We start from the raw sequence: 12,219 nt of genomic DNA, 5'->3' as shown, positions 1-12,219 counted from the left end.
TCAGCATCCCTCGGGTGGACCAAGGTAGGACTGAGGATCAGCGCAGAGCCGGAGACTGCTTCTGCTGATGAAGAATGGCAAGGCGCTTCGGTGGAAACTAACTCTGAAACCTATATTTGACTTGGAAAAGCCGGATTCTCGTCCAAATCTCGTCCCATTTATAATATAACCACCACAACTAGGATATATGCTTTATCTTTTGACTTTGTACAGGTAGAACTGTTCAATTCAGTTTTTCTTTGACCGGAGTTTATCCTCAACGAACCACAATGGAAAGCAGTAGTTGATGTCGCGTCTGGCCTAAAACTTGGAGAAAACTTCATATTTTTTAGAAACCTGTTAAAAGTTGATTGGGATCTTGGATACAGTGTTGTTGACATGGCGGATGCTTCTGAGTGCGGAGTGAAAGTGATGTGCCGGTTCAGGCCTTTGAATGAATCGGAAATCACTCGAGGAGACAAATATATCCCTAAATTCAAGGGTGAAGACACGGTGGTTATAACGGTGAGTAGCCTAAATGATCTAGACCGTCCGTGTGAGAACAACAGCCATGCGGTGCACAGGTGTAGTCTATCATCCATCCCTCACAAAAATGCTGCCTCGCAAAAGCGCAAAAATTAGCAGAACGGTGCGAGATGGTAATTAGTGGTAATCCAGACGTAGAATGTAGTTTTAGACTACTTTTTGGTAGTAAATCAATAACTCATAACCGAACGTGTTTTTTTACTTTAATTTTGGCTTTACGATTTTGCCGATGGTACAATGACAATGCAAACAATGTTACAGTTTTATTAACCCATGTACTTCAATTTACACAACTGACAATATACAGTAGTTTTAGTTTATTCACACTGTCAAAAAGCACACCCACAAATTGTAGCCTTTATTTGAATAATTGACTGCGATTAATGACCATATGCGGGGATGAATAAATTAAATGCATGCCAATTAGCGGGGGCCGACACTTTGTATAAGGAATTCTGAGCCTTTTGTCACCTGTCATGGAAGCATCGTTCAGTGGTTTGAGTGTCTGGATGATAATGTACATCATTTAGCCTGTTTCATGGTGCGTAATTACGCATTTGACCTGCCAAATAGTGGAATATGTATATTTGCGTTTCTGAGTGAACATCAAGGCAAAAGACAATTGGCATGACTGTCCATGCCTTCCCCATATTCTGTAGACTGTTAGTTTATTCTGTCAACATTTTACATCACAATCACATTAAATTAGATGAGATTACTGTGGAACTGCGAAATTGAGAATATAATCATCAACCCCTAGATTAAACTTACTGTAAATAAAAGTTAATTATCCTCTGACAGTTCCTCATCTCAATCTCATTAGAGTCACTCTTTGACAAAAAACAGGATCTAATCTTCTCATAAATGAATGCCTCTGGCTATAAAGACCTCACTAACCATGTTAAATAAATGACTGGAGTCATCCACACATCTCTCCCTGTCGTCTTATGTCCTCCAAGCACTGTCTAGTGGGGTGTTTGTCACAGACAACAGTGCAGATATTCAGCTAACAATACCAGCAAGCTACAAAATACCCTGCCCAAGACACCTGATAAAGCCAACATTTCGGAAAGCCTGTTTTAACATTCCATTTGTTGTTGTCATGCTGTGTATGAGACATACTATATATGACTCATCATTGGGTCCACGTGACTGCTATCTTTTGTGTCACTTACTGCACAGTCAGTCAGTGACACAATAGTATGTCTATGAATGTACCTTAACAGAATGTATGCTAAGAAAACAGTGTTTTCACATTGTCACTGCAACTCAGAGCGTCAACAATCCGTTTGAAGTCAGACTGGGTGTCTCTCCAATCCTGCCTCCAGTAGCAGCCACCATAAAAGGAGGTTTACTTCTGAGTGAGGTACCACAGCAGGAGGCTCCATCACATCTCCATCACAGTAGAGAACTCTACTGTTGCCTCCTCCCAGACAGCCAAGAATCTTGGGGTGATCCTTGACAACTACTTATCCTGTGCACAGCGACAGCACGCTCCTGTAGATTCTTCCTCTACAACATCAGAAGGATATGTCCATTCCTCACGAGAGAAGCAGCACAACTCTTGGTCCAGACACTTGTGATCTCCCGCCTTGACTACTGCAACGCACTCTTGGCCAGGCTCCCCACCTCCGCCATCAAACCTCTGCAGATCTCCAAATTCTCCCATGTCACCCCCCTCCTACCCTTCACTGGCTCCCGGTAGCAGCTCGCATCAGATTCAAGACCCTGGTGCTCGCCTACCGGGCGGCAAAGGAAACAGCCCCTCCCTACTTGCAAGTAATGGTCAGCACCCAAACCCCTGCCCGATCACTCCGCTCTTCCACCTCGGCTGGCTGCCTGGCACCGCCGCCTCTACGTGGATGCAGCAGTCGCGCTACTTGGTCACGGCTTGTCACTGTCCTGGCGCCCCGCTGGTGGAACGAGCTTCCCACTGCTGTCAGGACTGCAGAGTCACTACCTATCTTCCACCGTAGACTGAAGACCCATCTCTTCAGGCTACATCTTGACTGTCCCTCTTAAAGACCTCTTCATCCCCACTACCCCCATGTACAGTTTCTCTACTGTATAAAATTAAAAAAAATTAAAAATAAAATATATATATATATTTAATTTAATTTAATTTAATAACATTTAATTTTGAAATGTAATTCTTCCTTCTTCTACCATTGTGACTGCCAATGACCCCTGATCCTAGCATAGATTTGTTTTCTTATGATGACTGATGTATGGATGATTCACTTACTTTAGACAAATGTACTTGTTGTAAATCGCTTTGGATAAAGGCGTCTGCTAAATGTCTGAAATGTAAAAAATGTAAAGGCTGTAGGCTCTGCCTGAGTAGAGACCATTACAGGGGAAACAGCCCAGTTTGTCTCAGTTTGGCCCGTCTAAACCCATGAAGACATCACAATTGACTGGGCAGCAATTTGAATGGAAAAGCTTTGGCCCTGCTAGGGAGGGGATGGATGGCAGAAAATGGCCGTCTGTAGAAGGAACTGCTGGCTGGCTGGCTGGCTGGCTGAGTTTAAGTAGCGTAAATAAGGACTGTTTTTCACTGGTAATGGAAAAAGGGAGGGGGATGTGAGGAGTGCACAGCTCAGCTGGGTTGAGAAGTCCACTGATGGTTGTTTACCTGTGTGTGTGTGTGTGTGTGTGTGTGTGTGTGTGTGTGTGTGTGTGTGTGTGTGTGTGTGTGTGTGTGTGTGTGTGTGTGCACGCAATGGATCAACAGCTGTTGTATTTCCCAATTAGGCTAGAGCCAGAATGAAACCTGCATTGGACTGATAGCATTGTGCTAGAAGGATGTATGTAGGGACCCTGTGTGTGTACGTGTCTGGATAGTGGATACGGATGATCGGGTGACCAGTGTCTGAATTCTCCTAGGCAATGCTCTGTATTCTATAGTGTTGTTCCTCAGCTCTGTCACCAGCCCCCTCTCCTCCTCTCCTCCTCTCCTCCTCTCCTCCTCTCCTCCTCCATATGCTGCTAGCCCCCCAGCTGTGCTCCTGCTTCTCCAGAGACCACCTGCCCAGGGGGAATATTCAGGGATTAGTGCCAGGGGGTATTCACAAATCTCTGGCTCATTTTAGGCTGAAAATGAAAAGACACAAATGACGGCAGTAATACCCTGACAGAAAAGACTCGATTTACACGAGCGAAATAAATAGGTGACTGACTGCATCGCGGCAGTGGAAACCCCCCCCCAGGACCTTGCTCACACAGCATGAGCCTCGGGGAACAGGTGTGCAGCATGGAGGCTTAGTGTTACTGCTGGTACCTCTCTGTCTGTGAGTGTCTTACACACCAACACAAAAGGTCAAGCAAACAGAGCAGCACGTGTGTGTGTGCGTGCGCGCGTGTGTGCGTGTGTGTCACATGTAAATGTACAAATGAACAACCACAGCTTTGAAAACCCATACTTTTGCTGATATTTTTTCAGCCAATTGTCAGAGCTATTGAATTGTCTGATTGTCTTGATAAATGTTGCCTGGTATCTCCCTTATTGGGAGAGGAGTCAACACATAGCTGCAGGGCCCAGTGTATAAGCCACAGGGTGGATGTGTGGACACAGTATCCTAACGTATGCACATATATTACACTGTCACTGCATTTAACTAAGTTCTCCTTATTATGGGCTGTTAAATAATGTATCAGTGTGTAACCGGCGGTAACCCACGTCTTTGTGCAGTCGTGTTCATCGCTGTAGTGTTTGCCTTAGCCCAAGGGATGGTGTGGGGATACAATTGTATATGGCCAGATGGAGGGAAATTAATGCGTGGATCGTTTTGCACACACGCACACACACACGCACACACACACACACACACACACACGCCGCACGCACGCACACACACACACACACACACACACACACACACACTGTCACTATTAGCTTATATTAGGTACATTTTACGTAAAATATAGCTTTACCACCAGATGTCTGTGCATCATGTACAAAAGTCATGCACAATCAATTTCGCTGTCTGATTCTTGCTCTGACATTTAAGAGATATTGATTTGCAGCATCATTGACATTTTTAACCCAATTGCTCATCTGAAAGAAACTGATTATATGCGCATAATTGCACAGCCTCCAACAACCTAACACCCACTGAAGTAGAAAATAAAATAAATGATTTAACAGATACAGGATATTTAAATTCTGGGACAAATCTCCAAAGCAACAACACTGAGGCTACAGGGGCTCATCTGTGGTGTAATAGATTTTTTGGGGTTCAATTAAAAAAAGGATTAAATTGCCTGTGAAATCTGTAATGGGAAAACATGACTTAGTACTGTACTGTGTACTGTGTCCTATGGTATTGTCCACGGTTGGATATCATCAGAAGCAGAGATCTTTATCAACAACATTGTTATCAACATGTTGCCGACATTTGTACAAGGTTGTGCATATGGGAGTGGGCGTGGTAGTGGATTTGACATGGGTTTGAGTGATGCACGGAAGCCACTAAATTAGACGTGGCCTCGCCACAAATCCAATACCCTATTTCTAGATCGTGGCCTGATTTAGACGTTAGTGTAGCGTTGATGGTGTTTAACACCTTGTTGATGCTCCCATCTGTTCCCTCAGATTGCACTGCAGGTGTTGCTACATTACCCTCACCAGCAGCAGTGGTTTAATTTGCCATTCTTATCAGTGCTGTGCAGGACCGGTCATAAAATGGAGGAACTCCATGATACAGTCGCCACACAGTCACTGCAATGTAATAGAATGGGATATCTATATCAGCTGTTGTTGATACAGTATATACAGTGCCTTCAGAAAGTATTCAGACCCCTTCAATTTTTCCACATTTTGTTGTGTTATAATCTCAATTTAAAATGGATTAAATTAAACGAATTTGCCATCAATCCACACACAATATCCCAGAATGACAAAGCGAAAACAGGTTTTTAGAAATGTCAGTAAATATATTCAAATTGAAATACAGAAATACTTCATGGACATACGTATTCAGACCCTTTGCTATGACACTCTTAAAATGAGCTGAAATGCAAAAATGTCATCAACAAATCACTCAGTAAGTTGAAGTGAGTCCATCTTAATGCAAGGATAATAGTTCATGTAATTTTGGAATTAATATCTTTATTTTTATAGGGTCTCCTATTTGCATAGGAATCAATTACACAGTGTGTGGATCAGGTTAATACATTATAATGTTAATTATATAATAATACATTACTGAGTGAATGAGTTTAGAATGTATTGTCAATGTAAACAATGGTGCAGCCTATGAGACTGGGTGTAACAGTATGTCTCTGGTGTGTGAATAGACTGTTTACAGTGTTAAGGAAACTAAATAAGTTAAGCCTTGTTTCGGTACAATTTCTTTCTGTTGAGTCAAGTGTATTTCTAGGGGTGATAAATGACCGTGTCTTTGGTTTAGATAGATGTTCCCTCTAACAGGGGCACGGTTGGAGCCATGCTAGGCTAGGATCTCTTGGGTAATTTTGTCTCCATGACGATGGAAGCTGGAGGTCATTAGACTTGATTGGCAAGGGAACAGGAAGGCAGGAGGACACTGCGTGAAATCCTCATCAGCAATTATAAACACACACACACACATGCATGCATGGGCGCGTGCGCGCACACACAGACACACACACACACACACACACACACACACACTCACACACAGACATGCATGCATGGTCGCGCGCGCACACACACACACACACACACACACACACACACACACACACACACACATACACACACGCATACACACACACACACACACACACACACACACACACACACACACAAAGTGTAAATCTGCCACAGATATTTTCCCCACCGCCATAGCAACACATGTTCTCTATATTATGGCTCCAGGGTCTGATATTGCAGTAGACTCTGATTTGCATAAGTAATGATAACAAATAGAAGAGCTATATATGTTCTGATAAAGATGGTCCTCAGATCAGACTCTCTCCATCATAGTGTTGATTCAATAATACCTTGAACTTTGAAGATGGATCGTGATGCATTCTAGCAGAAGCAGAGGCCTTGACTCTCCCAAGGGAGACCACATCCATTATTGAGAGGACGAATATGCCATTTACACGTGTGTGTGTGTGTGTGTGTGTGCGCGCGGATGCATCATTTAGAGAGCTTCTAGGTTATGGTGTATGTGTGGTCACATGCTTGTGTAAATCTTGCACACATCTAATGATTTTTTCATTTATCTTTCAAGATGGACTCATAAAACAGTTGAACAGAATATATGGACCTGGACATGGACTGTATGTGGGAGTCATGTCAAGGTTAATGTTAGTGCGAATAGCAAAGATTCTTATTCAAAAGAAAGTGGAATTATATGGCTCTTCAAAGACCAGTCTAGTCTAGTGCTTTAAAAATGATGAAAGGATCTTGCTTTGATTGAGATTGAGACAACATCAGAGAGTACTTATCAGAGAAAGAGAGAGAGAAAGAGAGAGAGAGGAGAGAGAGAGAGAGAGAGAGAGAGAGAGAGAGAGAGAGAGAGAGAAAAATAATCACTCAAACAGCAATCATTTTTCCATCCTCCTTGATTCACCGAGGGACACCTGGAGCAGGCTGACGTCCAATCAGCGCAGGCCTTTCAGCAGTTTCCGTGGCGACCGGGTCCTTGTCGGAGTGACAGCTCTCTCTCTCCTGCTGTTGGGGTCCTTGACCCCTGCCTGCACAATAAATGCTTGTAGAAGAGAGGAGTCACTGCTCAGCCAGAAAGCTGAACACAACAAAGAGAGAGGCAGAGATAAAACAAGCCTGTTAATGGCCTCTTTGTGACGGGGCTGAATCTAGCTGGCAGTAGATACTGTGAATGGTGTCTTTGTTCTCAGAGGACCTTCCATATTGATTGTTAATTGCACTTTCTTCCGTCAAATAATTGCCAGTGTGGTAGCCTAGGAAGACAAAGAATGGGGGAGATGGGTTTTTCAGACAGGCTAAGATGGCGCGTCATTAATGTTTCATCGTCATCCTGTGTGGGATGTACAGAACGTGTGGATTCACATGAACACACTGTATCAGAGAACTGTTATTCAATGCTTGTGCGCATGTGTTGTGTGTGTGTGTGTGTGTGTGTGTGTGTGTGTGTGTGTGTGTGTGTGTGTGTGTGTGTGTGTGTGTGTGTGTATGTGGTGGGGGCTGGAAGTACTGCAGTCAGCAATACTTGCCCTCCCCTTGGATAGAGATGTTTGTGTGTGTGTGTGTGTGTGTGTGCGTGCGTGCGTGCGTGCGTGCGTGCGTGCGTGCGTGCGTGCGTGCGTGTGCGTGCTTGTGTTTGTGTGTGTGAGATAAAAAATGAGAGAAAGAAGGGAAATGGGTCCACATTGATACCTCACTCTCTCAAACCCTCTCTCTGCACCTTCGGAAACAGATCAAGTGCAGTAGTTATTCTCCTCACTGGGTTGTCTGATTGTCACATTTACCTTGCCCCTCTACTGTGTCTGTTCTCAGTCTCCCTCTTAGTCAATGCAAAACCTTTTGAACTTGGATAATGAATATCCTGGTCATACTGATATCAAAACCATTGACATTTGCTGAAAAGTGGAGACAATTAGAAGAGCAGCAGATTGATTGGTTTCTGACTGGAGGGTTCCTCTCACCCAATAGTGGGTTTACCCTTACAATGGCTTTGATGGAGTTAGGTGGGGGTCGAGACGATTCATCCCAAGGTCATATGAATTCTCCCCTCAAGCAATGCAGTTGGTAGAAATCCTCTGGAGGCCCCACTATAAGTCCTTCAATAACCTTGTAACATAAAAAGAGCAGCTGGTGAAATCTGGATGTAGTCCATCTGAAGCACCATGCATCTCTAAGTTACTGATTCAGCATTGTTAACATTCACCGAAAATCTGTAAACAGAATGACAAGCTTTAAATGTTGTGTTGTCTGCAATGTTTGGAGGACAACTCAGCTTGAAATTAGGAAACACCGTAAAACGTCACACAGGCTAGAACTGGGTCCACAGATGGTGTGCTGTCACGCTTGCGTATGTTCTGTCCCAGTGGCTCAGGAGAACCACCAAATCAAGGACCCAGATTCCCCTGTGGTTGGCTGCTGCCTGCTGCCTGCTGCCTGCTGTCAGGGAGCTGATAGGAACGTCAGGACTGCCTTCGGTTCTACTGAGCTGCCTGGAGATGCTACGGTTCTACTGAGCTGTTCTGTCACGCTAGCAGAGGAAAGGTTGTTATTGGATGTGAAAGCCCTCCTCTGGTCTCTCTCCCCTGCACCCTGGGTAGGTTAGCTTCTCCTGACCAGTACCAACGGGCCACGAGGAATTCTAATTTTACAGACTCCCAATATTAAAAGTGCTAGAGGACCTCACATCTTGGCCTGCTGATAACAACAGTAAAATAGCTGTTCATGAGCCTGGATTACAGTGGTTGGGCAGGATTGGGAAATATTCCACTGGTGGTTAGGGTTGACATTCTCATATTATCTTTTTTTATTATTATCCATGAGCCAAAACTGTACCACAACCATGCACAATTTAAAAAAAAAAAAATGCCTGTGTTTATAAATCAAATACATTTTACTTCTCTGCCCTGAAGCTGACCTCAAGTTTACAGCAGCTAAGGTGACCTGCACTGAGAGTATTATCAGACAGGCTTATTGTTATGACAAGATAAGTGTTCTGAGGTCAGGTATGGCTGCTCTCCTCCCCCCCCCTCTCCCCCTCTCCCCCCTTCCCCCTCCCTCAGATCAGGAGGGGGCAGGTGTAGGGTGACACCTTCTAGACAGAGAGACTCTGTCACATCGCTGCAGGGGACAAGGTCAGCAGAACAATGACACCTCCCAGGATCAGATATTGACCCTGTTTGTCAGATTGTCAGACGGTGGCCCAACAAATTGTTTTTCCGATATACCTGAGTGTCAAAAGACATAAACAAATCAGAAATGTCTGAGGGGGGGGGGACATTTTTCTTGTACTTCCTTAGATTTGGTTTTGTTCATATGCAAACATCTAGGAGGAGGTGAAATGTAAAATGAGATAGGGACTTATTTGACAATGTATTCCGTCTCTTGCAGGGCAAGCCCTATGTGTTTGACCGTGTCCTACCACCCAACACAGCCCAGGAGCAGGTCTACGATGCCTGTGCCAAGCAGATCGTCAAAGGTGCGTATGTGTCGGGGCGCTCAGTGGCGTAGCACACTAAAGCGCATACCATATCATCGCAATGTCCCTGGTTCGTTTCCGGCCATCGACATATCCTGCATGTCATCCCTCCTCTCTCTCACCCATCCTTCCTGTCAATCTCTACTATCTCTATCCCAATAAAGCAGAAATACCCTAAAAAATATATTAAATAAATAAATAAAAAAAGGTGCGTATGTGTCTTGTAGCTTCAACTTTTGACCTCCTTGTCATCGGCACCGTCTCACATTCTGTCATGACTAACCTCATGCAGCACCATAGTTGTATAGAACGGATAACAAACTCTTTAAAGACATGATATCAATTACATAGCATTGAATGGAGGTGAGAACCAGATAATGACCTTCACGCTGTTAATTACTTGGTGATGAATGTGTCGAGGTGATAAGATCTATTGATTACATTAGGATGAACCCATACTAAATGAACATCCATTATTATTCAATTCAAGTACAAGGGTAATCTGATAATCTGATAATCTGATGACAAGCGTTGTACAATGGTTTTCCAATCATACAGTGTTTAGAATACATTACAAGGATTTTGTCATTTCATTCCTTGATTTCATGTACTGCCTCACCACTCACAAACTCAACGTTCCAGAGACTATTGTGTTAACCCAGTGTGTTCTGTCCATTGCAGATGTGCTGGGCGGATACAATGGGACCATCTTTGCCTATGGCCAGACCTCCTCAGGGAAGACCCACACCATGGAGGTATATGTCTGCTCTGCTCTGGAGGCCATTTTGTAACCTCACTGGGCTCTTTGAGTGTGAGAGTTCTTCTCAGAGATGGGATCTCAAGGATGGGATCTCAAGGATAACAGCCATTAGCTTTCATAGCTGAGATGTTCTGTGAATCTATAAAAGATAAAAGATCTGGAGGGCCAGATACGAACAGACTGTCAGAGAATGTATTGCAGTGTATTGTAATGCATTGTACAAAGCAAGTACAAAGCATGGAAGATTATATAAAACGAGACAGAGAGACAGAGGGACCGCTTAGAAGAGGGGTGAACTTTTGGCCATCCTCTGCGGGTGGTCCACTGACACAAACAAGATTAAAACAGGGAGGAATGTAACTAAAGCTGTTTCTCTCGGTCTTAATCCTAACATGGTTCCTAAAGCTGGTTTATAGTGAGAGAGAGAGGGAGAGAGGGAGGGAGGGAGGGAGGGAGAGAGGAGGGGAGAGAGAGAGGGGGGGGGGGGGAGAGAGAGAGAGAGGAGGGGGGAGAGAGAGAGAGAGAGAGAGACATGGGGTAGGGAAAGAGAGAGAGAGAGAGAGAAAGAGAGTGGCCTCCCTCCCCACACCATCAGAGAATGAGAGGACAGAAAGATAACTGAAGGCCGATGTGGGTTGGCCTGTGGTGATTCCCCTGACACATTCAGAGCTTTTATCTGTCAGACATGTCATGTTCATTTAGTGCCAGACAGGTGGCTATGCATGGAAGCAATTACAAAACCCCCAAAATTGATATTTTCAGGAAGAATATTTCACGCCAGTGTTGTGAGAAGTGTTTTTCCGGGTTTTCCTCGTTCCCAACTGTCACCCGTTCCTCAGCATCAACCTGGCACACCTTTAGCTCGGCTATGGATGCCAGACGGCACGCCAAAATAGCAGCGAGGCGCTACTCCGACACGGTTCATTAGATGTGCCATGCGATAACACACATCGCCCGCGAAAATCAGCTGCAGCCGTTGCCCTGGAAACAGCCCAGAGAGCCTTCAGCTAGCCTGAGGAAAATATAGAAGAAAAAAAACGTTTATTCCGTCATTCAAATCCGCAGGTCTCCTCTGCAGGTGATGGGAGGGAGGGAAAGTGGTGGAGGCAGACAGTATAACAATAGCAACGACACTGCCTCTACCAACCTGAGCAGAATGTAGAACTGTCTAACCCCATCTTCTTCCACCCCAGAATCTAATTGCTATTTGAGGGACAGCACACCCCCAAGGCGAACTGCTGTGATAGTCCGTAACATTTTTTATTGCAGAGTCAATAACGTTTTTTATTGCGTTTATGTTGCTAAGGGGGAGGGCATTGAATTAAATGGGGATCTGGGTGAAATGACTGAAGTCATGAGATGATACAGGCTAGCCAAAGAGGGTGAAATGACACTCTTGAGGTCCCATGTATATTTCATAGGCCTATTTCATATGAAGACATGGGCCTGATGAAGGTTAATATGGCACTTCTGTGGGGAGAAAAGCACAGGTGCTGCTGCTGTCCCTCTGGAAAAGCCTCATACTGTGGCCATTGTGAGCCTGCATTGCTATAACATTCCTTCCTGTTTTAAATCACAATATTTCTTTCACCGAGACCTCATCACCTACACGTTCTGTGCATGGATAGCATTGCTGCCAGTGTTTTTGTGAGTTGGGGACACTGTTTTGAGAGAGTTTGTTTAATTTTCAGGGCAAGCTCCATGACCTACAGTTGATGGGCATCATCCCTCGTATCTCCAGGGACATCTTTGACCACATCTACTCCATGGATGAGAACCTAGAGTTCCACATCAAGGTAACAG

At 44.4% G+C, this 12,219-nt stretch overlaps 1 protein-coding gene across 1 annotated transcript in view; it reads left to right on the top strand.

The window, feature by feature from the left end:
- Window positions 1-378: 378 nt before the first annotated feature.
- kif5c (kinesin family member 5C) overlaps window positions 379-12,219 on the top strand; it is a gene marked incomplete at both ends in the record, with an annotated part of 26,217 nt that continues 14,376 nt past the window's right edge. Inside the window, 4 exons of the mRNA XM_083682099.1 lie at window positions 379-504; window positions 9,569-9,656; window positions 10,338-10,411; window positions 12,108-12,212. Coding sequence (XP_083538225.1) covers window positions 379-504; window positions 9,569-9,656; window positions 10,338-10,411; window positions 12,108-12,212 — 393 coding nt within the window. The remainder of the gene's footprint in view (window positions 505-9,568; window positions 9,657-10,337; window positions 10,412-12,107; window positions 12,213-12,219) is intronic.

Source organism: Argentina silus (genome assembly GCF_951799395.1).
Source record: "Argentina silus genome assembly, chromosome: 12".
Lineage (NCBI taxonomy): Eukaryota > Metazoa > Chordata > Actinopteri > Argentiniformes > Argentinidae > Argentina > Argentina silus.
Note: the sequence above shows the minus strand (reverse complement) of the source record. Positions and strands in the feature narration are given on the sequence as shown.